General features: G+C 38.1%; 1 protein-coding gene across 1 annotated transcript; it reads left to right on the top strand.

Annotated features, from left to right (window-relative positions):
• Window positions 1–2,400: 2,400 nt before the first annotated feature.
• Window positions 2,401–16,302, top strand: LOC148365916 (uncharacterized). The gene is made up of 6 exons (XM_088335132.1): window positions 2,401–2,526; window positions 3,716–4,098; window positions 4,184–4,319; window positions 6,463–6,588; window positions 13,419–13,509; window positions 15,175–16,302. Exons 1-6 carry the CDS (start codon window positions 2,475–2,477, stop codon window positions 15,371–15,373), a joined length of 987 nt encoding a protein of 328 aa, XP_088191258.1. The 5' UTR covers window positions 2,401–2,474; the 3' UTR covers window positions 15,374–16,302.
• Window positions 16,303–17,147: the final 845 nt, after the last annotated feature.

Genomic DNA, 17,147 nt, shown 5'->3' with positions numbered 1-17,147 from the left:
TGTGTGTTTTTTTTCTGCCACTAGATTCTATGGGTGTTCCATGTCGAACATTATATTTTTCTCTCTAAATTTAGCTCGGTTTGAGTCTTTTTTTTTTCTTATTTCAATATCTTTAATTTGTTTTTATTAATAACAAATCAATCATCTTTAAAAGTCAAGTCATGTTTATTTGTATAGCCCTTCATCACAAAGAGTCTCCGTATTACAACAATAACAAAACAAAGTATTTTAATTCGACTCATTTTAAGATATATATTTTACAAAGATTCGATATTCATATATTTAAATGTAAAAAATTCAACTATCAGTTTGATAGCACAACTTTAAGTATAATTTAGTATTAATCATTCCTTAAACTCTCATTTTATTTTAATGCAAATCAAGCCAAGGTATATTGAATGGGCTACAAATTTATTTTTTTTCCTTCCTGCTTTATTCCCCCTACTCGTGACCACATTTTTCCCACCTCAGTCGGTGATCTAATCCGGGCCACATGCAAATGAGCAAAGTTTTAAATACTTTGAGGTTGCAAATCTTTTGATAGAGGTAAACATTGTTCCAGTTTGAATAGGATTGTACTCTCATTACAGTGAGAAATGGGACAGCTGCGGTCACATGATGTTTTTCTCTTTTTTGAGGCTTGGCATTGGTGGATTTGAGCGAGAATTCCGAGATTTGGGGCATAAGTATTGCTTAGAGTACAGAATTCTTAAAAAAAATGAGATTTCTGAGGAAGACCAGAACTTTGAAATAGGAGTAAGAATTCTAAGGAAAAAGTAAGAATTGAAATTTTGGGTATTAGAATTCTCAGATTGGAATTCAGATTTCAAAACAAGAAATCTAAGATGAAAGGTAAAATTTTCAAATATAAAACAGAACTATCCTGTTTCAATTTAAACTCTGGGGAAATGTGAAAATTCCAAGAAAAAAAATCAGAATTCTGAGATTGAAAGTAAAAATTCTGAGATTTGAATTCTGATTTTAAAAGCAATCATTTTGAGATTAAGCGTTACTATTTTTTATATTGAAGTCAGAATTATAATTTTTTAAATGTGTAGTCTGAGAAAATGTGATCATTCTAAAGGGGGAAATCGGAATTCTGAGATATACTGTAATTCTAAGAAAATTCAGAATCTGAGATTAAAGTGAGAATTTTGAGATGAGAGTTCCGATTTTAAAGCAAGAATTGAGATGATAATGTTTGTATTTTTAGATAAATCAGAGTTCCCCTTATTTAAATTACAATTCTGAGAAAAAAATAGAATTATGACGCAAACAATAGAATTCTAAGATCTAAAGTGGGAATTGTGAGTTTACAATTGTGTTTTGAAAAGCAAGAATTATGAGATTAAAGCATGTTTTCAGATCATAGTCAGAATTATTCCATTTGACTTTAGCTTCTAAGGGGGGGAAATAGGAATTCGGCGATTAAGGTGATGATTTTGACTTTACAGTGAGAATTCCGGGATTAAAATTTTGTTTTTAAAGAAAAAAAAATTTCATTAAAGTTAATATTTTCTGTTTCAAGTTAGAATTCTCCCCCTAAACGGGAGTTCTGACAGAGAACGTCAGAATTTTTCGATTCAAGTCAGAATTCTAACAAAAAAATCTGAATGCTTAGATTAAACTTAATAAAAATGACCAAATTTCGGTCAAAGTATGACTGTAAAGTCAGATTTCCAAGAAAAAAAGTCAGAATTCTTAGATTAATTTACAATTCTAATTTAAAAATGTCACAATTCCAATACTAAAGTCAGAATTTTAATTTAAAATATCTCAATTCTGATCCAAAAGTGAGAATTCTGAGATGGACTTTATAATATTAAGAAAATAAAGCTCAAATATGTACTTAATTATGACTTTAAAGTCGATATTCTAAGAAAGTCAGAAATCTAATTTATAAAAACGGAATCCTGATTTATAATTGAGAAATCTAAGATTTAACTCAGAATTTTAAGAAAATCACCCTAAAATTCTGACAAGAGCTTGGATGTTAGAACTAAGAACTTGAATTCTGAAAAAAAAACAGTATTCTGAGAATTGTCAGAATTCTCACGCTGAATCCCAGGATTTTCAGATTAGAATTATGAATTTACGAATAAAGCAAAAATTCAAAGATAAAGGATTCGCAACCCTCATTTTAAAGCGAGAATCCAGAGATTCAGATCAGAAACTTTGCTTTCAAAGCAGAGCTCTAAGAAAAAGTGATAATTCTAAGATAAAATCGGCAAGAATTCTGGTGTTAAAATAGGGAAACAAGTTCTAATGTTTGTTTGTTCTCGTAAACGGAAAGCGCTTGACTACAACGGTGGGTCCCTAGGAGTCTGGGAAAGGAATGCAAACCAAACACTCCCGCCCCTTCATTTCTATTCATCGGTGGTTGCAGTAATTCATGCAAAAGCGAAGAGAGAGCCTCAAGTCCACTCTGCTGCACTTGTTCCGTTCGACTGGTCCACTAAAAAGTCTTTGAAGCCATGAAGAGAACAACCAACTTGGTTTACCTCCTTCCACTCTTAGTTTTTAATGGTGAGTTGTTATTTTTTTAAATCATTTTAACTTTTTATTCATCTAACTGGTTACAATTTGGACTTTCTGTGTTTTGCCATAAAGATTTTGTCTTGAGAATTACTTTTTCCTACTTTTGAGCTTTTCCTTCACTGAAATCCAAAAGTGCCGAAATAAAAGCCCTTATCCAGCATTTTACATAAAAACAGGCGAGGATGTAATATGGATATCTTTTTCTAAAATGATAGTTCTTTTCATTTACAATATTTGAAATTGTCAACTGATAATGAGAAAAATGTTGCATATTCTGTGATGTGATTTAAATACTCTATATCAACACGTTATATTGAGACTGGGAGGTTCGGGTTCGCGCCCCGGCCGAGTCATTCCTAAGACTTAAAAAGTGGTCGGCGGCGCCCTCTGTTGGCTGCGGCTGCATCGGCTCGCTACAACGGGTCAGGTGCAATCGACATTTCGTTCTGTGTACATTGTTACACAGAATGACAATACAAGGAAATTATTATTATTATTATTATTATTGGGCATTTTTGTATTCTATATCTTTTATTTTATTATTTTATTTTTCAACACAAGGATACTGCTGGAAGTGTGAATATCCCTATGAATTGAATAAAGTATATCTATATGTTTTGTTTATTGTATTTAGTAATTTTATTGTTTAATTAAATTAATAATTCTTGGAACAAATTGTAAATAATTAATACTAAAATACTTTTAAAATGAACATTACAATAATATCAACACCGACATTTATTTACATTTATTTTTTTCATTTTACAATATTTTTAACCTTTTTTTTAATAATTTTAGAATATTATTTTTGTTTAATAATTATAAATAAAAAAAATCTAACAACAAATTAGAAATAAGTAATTCTCAAATATTTAAAATAAGATTGAGAACACTTATTTACATCTTAAATTTCTCTCATTTTTAAATATTTCTAACTTGGTTATCTTTTACAAAAATGTTATTTGAAAAAATAAAAAATCATTTTAAAATAAAACCAGAAAGAAAAATACTTAAAAAACAGCAAAATATGTTATATTGTATTTCTTTTTAGCACTTTCACTTTTGAGGGTTCATTCAAGGACAACAAAACTCTGAAATAAAGACAATAATAACGAATAGCAATGCCTTTCTGAACAAAAGATGTGTTTATTTTTTTACTTTTTATGTCCTTTTACAGTTTGGGGGTTTAACATCCGAAACAAGCTTCTGGGCACATGTCTCCAAGTACAAGACACTGCCCTCGGTGGTGGGAGGGTGAGACTGGCACCATGCGACCCCCATTCAGCTTCACAACAATGGTTTTGGCTTCCAGAAAGCCAAATTCTCCGCCACCAGCTCACCTCCGAGTGTTTGACAGCTCCCGAGGAACAGTTTGAGGGCGTCCACCTGCAGCCCTGCCTCAATGAAGATGTCGAACCTTCAGAGGAAGTGGACGGTGATGCAGGCAGACAGCGATGGACCTGCTCCAAGAAAGGCCTTCTGACTTTGCTTGGCAAGGGGTTGCACTTGAGTGCTACACAAGAATCCACTTTGGTTTTCCTATCCAGGGAACATAAACAGGTTTAGTGTAATTTTTTGCATAATTTTGATTCCACGAACCTAATTGTTGTTTAGGGTGATTCCATTGTGTTGGATTCTCAAACAGGGAAGCAAGTGGAGGACGTTAGACAATCAGACGTTGTGTGATGGTCGGGATCGGAATAAAAACGAGGAAAATCAGGACAATTCTTTGAGAAAATCCATGTTACTTAACGCCATCACTGATATGGACACACAAGCAAGTAAGTGTTGTTCAACTCGAGGTTATTGTCAAAACCCAGAACAGAAGATTTCCTGCTTTAACCTGACCTGGGAAAAAATATATATTTATCACTCTGACTTTTTTTCAAAGAATTTTCACTCTGACTTTTCTCTTTTGAATTCAGACATTAAAGGTCAAAAATGAATCATTTTCAAGTCAGAATTATGAGACTAAATATAGAAATTTAATTTAAATTAAAAAGTCAGAATTCGGGCTTTGAAGAAATAATTCTCAGATTGAACAAAAATTCTGAATACATTATTACTTTAAAGTCAGAATTCTAAAAAAAAAAAATTGAATGATGACTGAGTGGGGATTCTGAGATTCGGATTTTAAAACAAGAAATCTGGGAAATAAAGTTAGTAATCCTAGGTTTGGTGAGAAGTCTTAGAAAATAAAACAGAATTCTGGGAATAAGTGAAAATTTAAAGGAAAAAGTGAATTCGGAGAATAAAGTAATAATTCTCACAATGATTACCTTTGACTAAACTCAAAAAAAATAAAATTAAAAAAAAGGGAATTTCGACAAAACTTTAATCTAAGTCAGAATTCTACGAAAAAAAAACGCAAATTCTAAGATTACAATGAGAATCCTGAGATTAAAGAGAACATCTCAAAAGACAAGGGAAAATCTGAAATTAGTCAGACTACTCAAGTCAGAATTTTAAGAACAAATTGAAAAATCTGCGGCGAATAAAGTCAGGTTTTTTAGATTTAAGTTGAAGTCTAAAAAAGGCAGATTTTCCACTTTGAAATAAGTTTTAATATTAAAATCGATAATTCATGATTATAATTCAGATTTTGAAGCAAGAAGTCTGGAATTAATGTCAGAATTTTACCCTTCAAATAATATTTCTGAGAAAAAGTGAGGATTCTAAGGGAAAAGTCAGAATTCTGAGATCAAAGAGAACTTGTATTGTCTTCATTAAAAAAAAAAAATCAGTATCCTTAAAATCTGAAACTAAAATCAGTCTACTCACATTCCTGTCTGAAGAAATAAGTAAAAGTTCTGATTTTAAGAGATAGACTTCTTTTTTTAAATAGTCATAATTCTGACTTTAAAGTGATAGTCCAGAGATTCTCAAAATCCGATTGGAAAAAATAGAAAATTCTGACCTAATTGAGACTTTAAAGACTATTGAGGAAAAAAAAGTGTTTTCTAAGACTACAGTGAGAAACCTAAGATTTCAAGAAAATGTCTCCAAAAAAATACTGAACTCTGTAGGAAATCTCAGATTATCTCACACTACTCATTTAAAAAAAATCTAATTTTAAAAATAAATTCAAATGCCGCAGGGGGAAGAAAAGCCATAATTCTGGAATCCTAAGGAAAGAAATATGATTCTGATTAAATTGTGACTTTGAAGTCAGCGTTTTATTTTTTTAAAAAAGGAACTCTAAAATTACAGTCAGAATTCTGAAATTTAAGTAAAGCTTCTCAGGAAAAAAAAGACTAAAGTTAGAATTTCTAGAGTCGGGGGGGGTGGGGGGTTGTCAGGATCTTGTTTTTGGAATGTTTATTCTCAGAAACCTAAGATATATAGTAATAAACATAAATCTGACTATATCTTGAGTTCAAAGTCAGAATTCTTGTGAAAAAAACCAACATGAATTCTAAGGATTAAATTATAATTTTCAGGAAAAGGAGAAAAATCTTAGATCAAAATCAGACTACTGGTACTCTCACATTTAAATCAGAATTCTAAGAACAAATTAAAAAAATCAGAGGGGAAAAAAGTCCAAGAGAAAAAAAAATCCTGATTCTGACTTAAAAACAGGAATAAGAAGATTTGAAATGAGAATTCAGAGATTAGAAATCATATTTTCAAGCAATAAATCTGGGATTAAAATGAGCATTTTGAGATGAATATCATAATTTTCCCATGTAAATCAGAGTTCTGAGAAAAAGTAAAAAAAAAAAATCAGGATTATAAAAAATAATTCTCCCCCCAAAAACTGATTTTTGGTTATAAAAGTAAAAATCTGAGATTAAAACGGCCGCCATCTAATACAGCTAGATTTGTTGGGTTTGATTCATAAACTAGTTGTCGGTTTGAATATTATTTTAAACAAAATATTTTTCTGTGGATTTACTCAGATTAATCCCTGCCATTTTTTCACAGATGAAGCTCCATTTCCAGATGAGATTATGGAAGAATTTCCCAAAAAAAACAAGTTAGAGATTCTCCCCCATGGCACAAAATCTCCCGCTGAGGACCCAAAAATGGTTTTCTTCACCATGGATTACGGTATCATGAATTGGTCTTTTTTTCTAATTTGATACCTAGTTTAGTAATTCTAAAATAAACTCTTAAATCCAATGTTACTTTCTGACCAACAGATGACGCTAAAGCATTGAGTATAACCTTCTAGATTCATAGATTTTTTTTTTGTATGACATATTTTTATTGAAATGAAATGAAATGAAATGATCTGCATATATATATAGCGCTAGCCATGTAAGGCGCTAACATGCTTATTGGGGGTAATTGGGGGTTCAATGTCTTACCCAAGGACACTTCGACATGTAACACGGACAAGCCGGGATTCGAACGGGGATCCCTTAATCCTAAAACGAGCGCTCTACCTCTTGAGCTACTGCCGCCCGTAAATTATTAATTACATTGGAATATAAAATGCCTGATATTGATACACTTCATTATCAGATTTGATTTCAAACCTGTTTATGATTTTTTTGTTTGCTCTGGTGGTACCAAAATATTTTTTTAATATACAGGGTGTATCTGCATTTCTAGTGATAACAGGCTACGCGATACTCAATTATAACATGTACTAAAATATGAAGTTACTTTGCACAGCAGCAAAAAATGGAAAGTATAGTACTTATGTAATAAATATACAGTGTATATCATAATAATGCCCTTAAACCCTCTTGACTAGTTATTGATACCAAAAATCAGTAAATTATTACAAAACGGACTAATATAAAACGAAAATGTGTTTTTAATCCCAGGACTTTAGGATAATACAATATTAATGACAATACTTTATGTTCCTCTTATTCTAAACTCCTGTTTCCTAAACAGCCACTAGAGGGCACCATTTGACTTACGTAAAACGGTAGATAAGAACATTTATTTCGGGATGTCAAAAAATATCTGATCTTATCTTAAATATCTATCTAATGTTTATTTAGGATTTGTTGTGCAATTTTTTTAAATAAAAATAAAAGGTTCAAAGCACAACAACACATAAATAAATAAAAGTAATTAGTAAATAAATTAGTAAATACAGCACATTAGTAAATTACCATATATTAGGGTTCAGAATTTCAATATAAAGGTTTGTAATACAGAAATAAACAAACTTATAAACAGATACAGAGATAAACACTCAGAAAGATAAAAGCTAATCAAACAACCATAAAAACGTGTTTTTTGTTTGTAACCTTTTTTTCAATAGATCATTTTTACTTAGATAGATAGATAGATAGATAGATACTTTGTTCATCCCCGAAGGGAAATTCACATTTCCAGCAGCATCCCTGAGCTGAGAACAATCGAGAACAATCGAAAATAACACGGGAGCTGCTGGAGTGGCTGCCATTCGTGACGGCGCCGGAAGAATCTGTTTCAATAAGTGGAGTGTTAATAAATTCAATTTGAATCATTTACAAACAAACAATTGAATCATGTACAAACAAACAAACAAAATATTCATGTTTCAATAAGTGGAGTGTTAATAATTAGTTTTAATGTGCGGGATTCTTTTTTTCTAACAGTTCAGAAATTCAAATATAAAGTTTGACGCGCCAAAATGACTGAATAAGTAAATAAATAGATGGATAGATATATAAGTAAATACAATAAAATAAACAAAAATACAAAATGGAAACTCCTCCTTGATCTGCTACCTTATCGTGGTGGAGGAGTTTGTGTGTCCCAATGATCCTAGGAGCTATGTTGTCGGGGGCTTTAAGCCCCTGGTAGGGTCACCCATGGCAAACAGGTCCTAGGTGAGTGGCCAGACAAAACGCAGATCAGAAGACCCCTAATGATGAGAGAAAACTTTGGTCCTCGATTTCCCTCGCCCGGACGCGGGTTACCGGGGCCCCCTTCTGGAGCCAGGCCTGGAGGTGGGGTCCGCTGGCGAGCGCCTGGTGGCCGGACCCTTACCCACGGGGGCCGGCCGGGCACAGCCCGAAGGGACGACGTGGGACCCTCTTCCCATGGGCTCACCACCTGTAGGAGGGGCCAAAGGGGTCGGGTGCGCAGAGAGCTGGGTAGCAGCCAAGGGAGGGGTCCTTGGCGCGACGATCCCCGGCTACAGAAACTGGCTTTTGGGACATGGAACGTTACCTCTCTGGCAGGGAAGGAGCCCGAGTTGGTGCGTGAGGTTGAGAAATTCCGACTAGATATAGTCGGACTCACCTCTACGCACGGCTTGGGCTCTGGTACCAGTCCTCTCGAGAGGGGTTGGACTCTCTTCCACTCTGGAGTTGCCCGTGGTGAGAGGCGCAGAGCCGGTGTGGGCATATTAATTGCTCCACGGCTCGGCGCCTGTACGTTGGGGTTCACCCCGGTAGACGAGAGGGTAGCCTTCCTCCGCCTTCGGGTGGGGGGACGGGTCCTGACTGTTGTTTGTGCTTATGCACCAAATAGCAGTTCGGAGTACCCAACCTTCTTGGGGTCCTTAGAGGGTGTGCTTGAGAGCGCGCCCCCTGGGGACTCCCTCGTACTGCTGGGAGACTTCAACGCTCACGTGGGCAATGACAGTGAGACCTGGAAGAGCGTGATTGGGAAGAACGGCCCCCCTGACCTGAACCCGAGTGGTGTTTCGTTATTGGACTTCTGTGCTCGTCATGGTCTGTCCATAATGAACACCATTTTCAGACATAAGGGTGTCCATATGTGCACTTGGCACCAGGACACCCTAGGCCGTAGTTCGATGATCGACTTTGTCATCGTTTCGTCGGACCTGCGGCCGCATGTTCTGGACACTCGGGTGAAGAGAGGGGCGGAGCTGTCAACTGATCACCACCTGGTGGTGAGTTGGCTTCGATGGTGGGGGAAGATGCCGGCCCGACCCGGCAGACCCAAGCGTGTTGTGAGGGTCTGTTGGGAACGGCTGGCAGAATCTCCTGTCAGAAGAAGTTTCAATTCACACCTCCGGCAGAACTTCGCCCATGTCCCGAGGGAGGCGGGGGACATTGAGTCCGAGTGGACCATGTTCCGCGCCTCCATTGTCGAGGCGGCTGATCGGAGCTGTGGCCGCAAGGTAGTCGGTGCCTGCCGCGGTGGCAACCCTCAGACCCGTTGGTGGTCACCGGCGGTGAGGGATGCCGTCAAGCTGAAGAAGGAGTCTTATCGGGCCTTCCTGGCCTGTGGGACTCTGGAAGCAGCTGGCAGGTATCGGCTGGCCAAGCGGAATGCGGCTTTGGCGGTTGCCGAGGCAAAAACTCGGGCATGGGAGGAGTTTGGCGAGGCCATGGAAGCCGACTTCCGAACGGCTTCGAGGAAATTCTGGTCCACCATCCGACGTCTTAGGGGGAGGAAGCGGTGTGCCATCGACACTGTGTATAGTGCCGATGGGGCGCTGCTGACCTCGACCCGGGACGTTGTGAATCGGTGGGCGGAGTACTTCGAAGACCTCCTCAATTCCACCGGCACGTCTTCCTCTGGGGAAGCAGAGCCTGAGGACTCTGGGTTGGGCTCTCGTATCACTGGGGTTGAAGTCACCGAGGTTGTCAAAAAACTCCTCGGTGGCAGGGCCCCGGGGGTCGATGAGATCCGCCCAGACTTCATTAAGGCTCTGGATGTTGTGGGCGTGTCATGGTTGACGCGCCTCTGCAACATCGCGTGGACATCGGGGACAGTGCCTCTGGACTGGCAGACTGGGGTGGTGGTTCCCGTCTTTAAGAAGGGGGACCGGAGAGTGTGTTCCAACTACAGGGGAATCACACTTCTCAGCCTCCCTGGTAAGGTCTATTCAGGGGTACTGGAGAGGAGGGTCCGCCAGGAAGTCGAATCTCGGATTCAGGAGGAACAGTGTGGTTTTCGTCCTGGCCGTGGAACACTGGACCAGCTCTATACACTCTTCAGGGTCTTTGAGGGTGCATGGGAATTTGCCTGTCCGGTCTACATGTGTTTTGTGGACTTGGAGAAGGCATTCGACCGTGTTCCTCGGGAGGCCCTGTGGGGGGTGCTTCGGGAGTATGGGGTACCGCACAGTCTTATCCGGGCTGTGCGGTCCCTGTATGCCCGGTGCCAGAGTCTGGTCCGCATTGCCGGCAATAAGTCGGATTCGTTCCCGGTGAGGGTTGGGCTCCGCCAGGGCTGCCCTTTGTCACCGATTCTGTTCATAACTTTTATGGACAGAATTTCTAGGCGCAGCCTTGGCGGGGATGGAGTCCGGTTTGGGGGCCTCAGCATTGCGTCACTGCTTTTTGCAGATGACGTGGTGCTGTTGGCTTCCTCAGCCCGTGATCTTCAGCTCTCGCTGGAGCGATTCGCAACCGAGTGTGAAGCGGCCGGGATGGGGATCAGCACCTCCAAGTCCGAGGCCATGGTTCTCAGTCGGAAAAGGGTGGTATGCTCCCTCCGTGTCGGGGAGGAGGTCTTGCCCCAAGTGGAGGAGTTCAAGTATCTTGGGGTCTTGTTCACGAGTGAGGGTAGGATGGAACGGGAGATCGACAGACGGGTCGGTGCAGCGTCTGCCGTCATTCGGACCCTGTACCGGTCTGTCGTGGTGAAGAGGGAGCTGAGCCGAAAGGCAAAGCTCTCGATCTACCAGTCCATCTACGTTCCTACCCTCACCTATGGTCATGAACTTTGGGTCATGACCGAAAGAACTCGATCCCGGATACAAGCGGCCGAAATGAGTTTCCTCCGCAGGGTGGCTGGGTTCTCCCTTAGAGATAGGGTGAGAAGCTCAGTCATCCGGGAGGGACTCGGAGTAGAGCCACTGCTCCTCCGCGTTGAGAGGAGCCAGTTGAGGTGGCTCGGGCATCTAATAAGGATGCCTCCTGGACGCCTCCCTCGGGAGGTGTTCCGGGCATGTCCCACCGGCAGGAGGCCCCGGGGGCGGCCCAGGACACGTTGGAGAGACTATGTCTCTCGGCTGGCTTGGGAACGCCTCGGGGTCCCGTCGGATGAGCTGGAGGAAGTGGCTGGGGATAGGGACGTCTGGGCTTCCCTTTTAACGCTGCTGCCCCCGCGACCCGACCTCGGATAAGCGGAAGACAATGGATGGATGGATGGATGGACAAAATGGAAAAAAAATGCAATCAAGCGACTATATATAACTTGTATTATTGTTTACTTATGTTTTTTTTGTAAGTTTTTGATTGGCATCTATTTTTTTAGGGAAATATTTTGTTTTTTAACCTCCATTAGTTTTATTCAGTCTTTTTATTTGTTTATACAGTTATTTTTGACTTCGGGCATGTTTGTTACATAACGCAACTTGATCTTTCCAGGCAACTTTATTTATTTTAAACGAAAGTAATTACGCCAGATTTGAAAAAAAAAAAATGGAGTCACAAATTTTTGGTCAGATTGTTTCATGCGCTAAATGGCGTTCGTGTTGCATGTTGTGGACAGGAATGGTATTGCTACTGTAATTTGGCGTGATTTTACCAGTGGCAGGCCGTGTATTTTATTCGTGGGCCTTCAGTAATGGCCTTTATTATATGTCTTTTACGAACGAACTGGATTTATGAAAGTGAACGACAAGAGCCGGCTCCCTGCAAAAGTCGGTTCCTACTCTTTTTTTCCCCTCTTGTGATTGGTCAATATTCATGTTTTTTTTTAGGGATTTTGTGTTGATGACTTTAAATTATAGGAGTTTTCGATCACTGAAAGTCTGGAAGTGACAAACACAAAAAGAAAGTTTCTCGCTATAATACTAGTGGATTAACATGGAGTTAAATCTGGAACCGTCACCTTTGGTGTTGTGGAACCGGGGATTTGGTGTTGTGCAACGTACGGCCTATGTGCTGATTTCAAGGCTGCAGTGCAGGCCTGCACAGCCGCGTTGAGCTTTTTTGTTTTATGATGCCATGAGTCAGGCACATAAAGGAAGAGCGCAACTATCACTCAGCAAATTCTTTTTATGTGGACCAGTGACGCTCGACCAGATAATACCTCTTTGGGCATGGTTGCAGATACCTGATGCCACCAGTATTGGATGACGGTGTTTGAATTTGCTAAACTTGTTAGAAAGCCAAAAGAAGTGAGAAATTTGTGTAGTGTTCTGTATGTTTCTTCAATCGACATAATTAAATACGGTGAAAACATTATTTTATCAATACATAGCCTGTGACGTTTGAATTACATTCAAAACTCCATGTTATCAGAGTTCATTCTGGTACATGGCGAATTGGTACATCCGGGAACTGTCCAAAAGGGGACGCAGTTATTTTAACTGAGCAACTGTAACTGTTCGGTTTTTTGTCTGTGGAAAAGAAAGGAAAAAATAACATGGGAAAAGAGGAATGTGGTAGTCATTTTTGTGCTAGGCTTATTTGCTCTACACCAACAAGCTGATAATTTGCATCACAGGGGTTGGAGAGGAGAAACCTCCAAAACATGCAAGACATGCACCTCTCGAGAACCGGGTTGGCCATCCCTTAACCAACAGCTTTATCGAACGCTGATGTTATGGTTTTTGGCCTGCATGTCTCATTTTAAAGGCTTCTGACCCTAGTGGCAAGTAACGGCTGAAATGTGAATGGTAAATTCTTAAATATAAAAGCATACATCTGGAAGCAGCATAACCAGAAGGGGTTTGGGGAGCTATTAAACGAAGCTGACAGAAAATTTGGAATTATTTAAAAAGTATTCATGAACAAAATGTAGCAATATCATACGATTCAGAAATTGTAAGGCCAGCAGAGAAGGCCTTGCAAGCCCCGATAGTTCACCACTGTAGTTTACAGTGCCTTAGAATCTTTTGAACCAGTTTTTGACTGACTTATTTTTGAGTGAAGGTTTTTAGTTGTTTACCCTCCACTTGTTTTTTTAACAGTCTTCAAAAATATCTCCCTGTATCCCATTTTAGAAAGGCTAATGAGAAGTTGCAAGAAAATAATGATGTGTTCCCCATGTCACCTTTTTAGGCATGAGCTGGAAAATTACCATGTTGGTTTTGAGCTCCTTGGCTCTGGTCCTGGGAACCGTCATTCTCATCCTCAATGTTTACTCCAATAGGTAAGTGTACAGTATAGCAGTGGTCCGCAAGCTTTAAGGACTGGTTTAATATCTTGCCTGGCAAAATACAAATATTAGTAATAACAACGATAACTATAATTATATAAATTATAACAAGTCTATATCCACTCTGTAATCATAAGGCCACAAGGAATCTAGATGACACTGAAAAAGGCATTAGATGTTATGTTATCATCACACTATTTTAACTCGCGGTACCACATGGTTAGTACATTCGGCCAACATGCGAAGGGTTCCGGGTTTGAGACCGGGTGGAAACATTTGTGTGTCTGGGGCAGGACGGGCGCCACCAGGCTGTACTTGCCCAAGACACATCACAGGAAATGGTGCCCCTATGACCCTAGTGATTGAGGGACAACCACATTGTACGTTGTTTCGTCTGAACTCTTTCCCATAATGGTCCATTGCGACGTTGTACGATGTCGCACTGTGAGTAAGAAAAAGTGTGATGATAAGATGGAATAAAATGCCTTTTCTTATGTTACCTATAAGCCGAATGGTCTAGAGCAGTTTGTCCCAACCGGTGAGCCAGGAGAAGAGAAAACAGAATTTCAGTTACAGTCCTTAATAGTAGATGATGATAATGCCTCTTTTTCCTGTTTTGTATATTAGCGCAATACCGATTGTGTTTGAGAGGGTCAGATCTCATTTTATTGTGACTTTTGATAGTTTTTATCCTTTTTTGACGATATTATTGGGTCCCTAGAAGCTTTGTGATAATGGGAACGAACAGTTGAAAACAGTGACTACTACGATCGAGTCAAAGAAGGAAATCATTAGTAATTTTCTTGGCACCCAATAATATGGGCAGAAAAAGGAAATAAAACCAACAAAATCGAATGAGATGTGGTACCTCTCAAAGCTGCCAATTGACTGAACAAGGAGAAGAGATGGAGCAGGGCATTATCATCTCTACTCTTAAGGAGTGTAATCGATGCTTTGTTTTTCTTTTTGTCTTAGGTGTGTCACACTAAAAATAGGTCTGTGACCCACTTTTGGGTCCAGACCCACTGGCTTAGAGCAGGGGTAGGCAACCCAAAATTCTGACAGAGCCATATTGGACCAAAACGCATAAAAAACAGTATGTCTGGAGCTGCAAAATTAAAATTAAAAGAAAAAGTAAATTATACATAAAAGTTAGTCATTCAATATTTAATATGTATTCTAAAGAAAACCATCACACCAAAAATATATAGACATCTTTGTCCATTTTCAAGCATTTATAAAACATCTCTAGGTGGCTCCCTAGCACCGAAGAGCCGCAGGTTTCCGACCTCCGGTTTAAAAATTAGGATTCGACGCTCTCTCGATCTGAGTTCGATTTCTGTTGCTTCCAATGTTAAGCAGTTATGGTCAGTAATATTATACATCATTTCTCAAAACCGGTCAAATACTACCTCAAAACCCTGGCATGGTACCAAACAACTGCAGTAATGCGCAACCTCAAATGAATGAAATTAAATGAATGAAAACTTTATTCGAACATTAAAATAAAAACAGAACAAAAACAACTCAACAACAAAATAATGTTACGTAATATGTTCGAAAAGGGGTAGTAGAGAAGCAAAATGCTTATATTCCCTACCCCTTCACCTCTTCCCTGCGAGTGAGCTTTACAGTAGATTTATGACTTTCTTTTGTCAGAAGGAAGAAGGTGGTGTGCGTCCTGAAGTCGTACACCCCGAGGTCGGAGAAGGGCCCGCCGGGGTCCCCAGTGCCTTCCGAAAGGGCCCCACTGACGCAAAACGCCTCGAGACAGCCGCTCTCCTCACCCAACATGCAGAGGGGAGAGATTCTCATCGAGTGGAAGGACGGAACTGTTACCCCGCTTTATGAAGCTTAATGGACTTAGGGATTTTTTTCTTTTTTTTATATTTAATTTACTTCCTTATTTGATTACTATTTGTTAATTTCCTTTTTTATTTGTTTTAATTATTGTATTATTTTATTTGTAATGTATACTTTTATTTTATTTTTTTCTGTAGTAATTTTCTTTTTTATCTTATTATTGTTTTTGTTATTTTTCTTTATTTTTTTCCAGAATTTGTATTGTAATGGGAAAAGTTCACGTTGTTGACTTCCATTTATAAACTTTTTTTTTCAAAATTAGTTTCAATTTTGATATTACGTTTTTTTTATGCTTTTTATATTTGTAATTCATGTTTTTCTATACATTTTGACTATGAAATAAATTATTTTGTAGTTTTTTGTTTTATGATGTTGCTTGGGCGATGTTTTATTTTTTTACAATGTTTGTATTTTCATCTTTTAAATATATATTTTTGTTTGTGTATTTTTATATATTTTAAATATGATATAAGTTATGTTTTTTTTGTTTTTTGTTTTAGATTTTATTTTATTATGTTTTTTTCGTTGCATATTTTAGGGGAACTTAATTTTATCTATCAAAATTTATAATCGATGTATTTTTTTGTAGTTTTTATAATGTTTACTGTTATTTTGATTTTCAAAGTATTGTATATGTTGTTGTATCTTGAATCTAAAATTTGATTCATTTTATTTTATTTTTTAATTGTTTTTATTTTATTTTGTATTCTTTTATTATAGTCTATAGTTTATGTATTTTTAAATTATTGTATATATGGTACTTATTTTTACTGTACTTTTATTTTTTTAAAGTCAATGCTCTTTGATGTATTTGAAAATATAAAAAAGAAAAATTATCTTTATGCGTTAAAACTACTGACTTTTGTCCCTTCATCAAATTGAATTCAATTTAAAAAGTAAACATTAAAATGTTTCATCGTGTAACATTCATGTCATTTTTTTATTTAATATTTTTTTACTTGATTTTCAAGAAAATAAGAGAAAATGCTATAAAAAATTAGTAACTGTGTGTAATTTTTTTTTTTTTTTGGCAGTATGTTGACGTTTATAAACCTTAATTCTCCATTTTATGGAGGGGAAGTATGACTTTTTTCTATGTTGCCCTGCTGTCTGTCTTTAAAACTAATGAAAGGGAACGCTTAATTAAGTAAACCGCATACTGTACATATAAAACGGCAAACTGAACCTATAGGGTTTTTTTATTGGATTTTTTCTGCTAAGCATCATTTAACGTAAACTTACAGTAATCCTGTTTTTTATTACTATGCTGTTAGCATGTCTTGTGACCTACCCACATGTCTGATACACACTGAAATCCTTCCAGGAGTAAATGTTTGGGCGAGACTTTGGTATGTACTACCTGGCCCGGAGGGGTGTAATATATTTCACAGCATGTTTTTTTTTTTAATGGGACTGACTTGGTATGTAAGATCCTATATTGCATTTTTGCAGAAGACTTACATTTCCGCCCATCTGTTACATGAACAAAACCGAGCACTTAGATGAAGAGGACAAGGGTACACATTTATTTCTATATTTTTAGTGAGCTCAAGTTGTGGTTGAACGATTTTACTACAAGGAGAGTAAAGTATTAAATTTGTAGGAGGTTAATTTTTTCGTTACTGGATGTTATTTGTATTTCTGTCAGGACCAGAACAGAGACAGAACCTACTTGCGTAGCTTTTCTCACAAGTGGGAAGCAGGTCGCTCTGAACGCAGAAGTGGATCTTCCGTGGAGAGCGATGGCGGTGTCAGGAACGGCAGAACGG

The sequence above is a fragment of the Urocampus carinirostris genome, chromosome 5, assembly GCF_059441175.1.
Source record: "Urocampus carinirostris isolate Australia breed hairy pipefish chromosome 5, RoL_Ucar_1.0, whole genome shotgun sequence".
In the NCBI taxonomy this organism is placed as follows: domain Eukaryota; kingdom Metazoa; phylum Chordata; class Actinopteri; order Syngnathiformes; family Syngnathidae; genus Urocampus; species Urocampus carinirostris.
The sequence above is the reverse complement of the archived record's forward strand: the minus strand, read 5'-3'. Positions and strand labels throughout refer to the sequence as shown.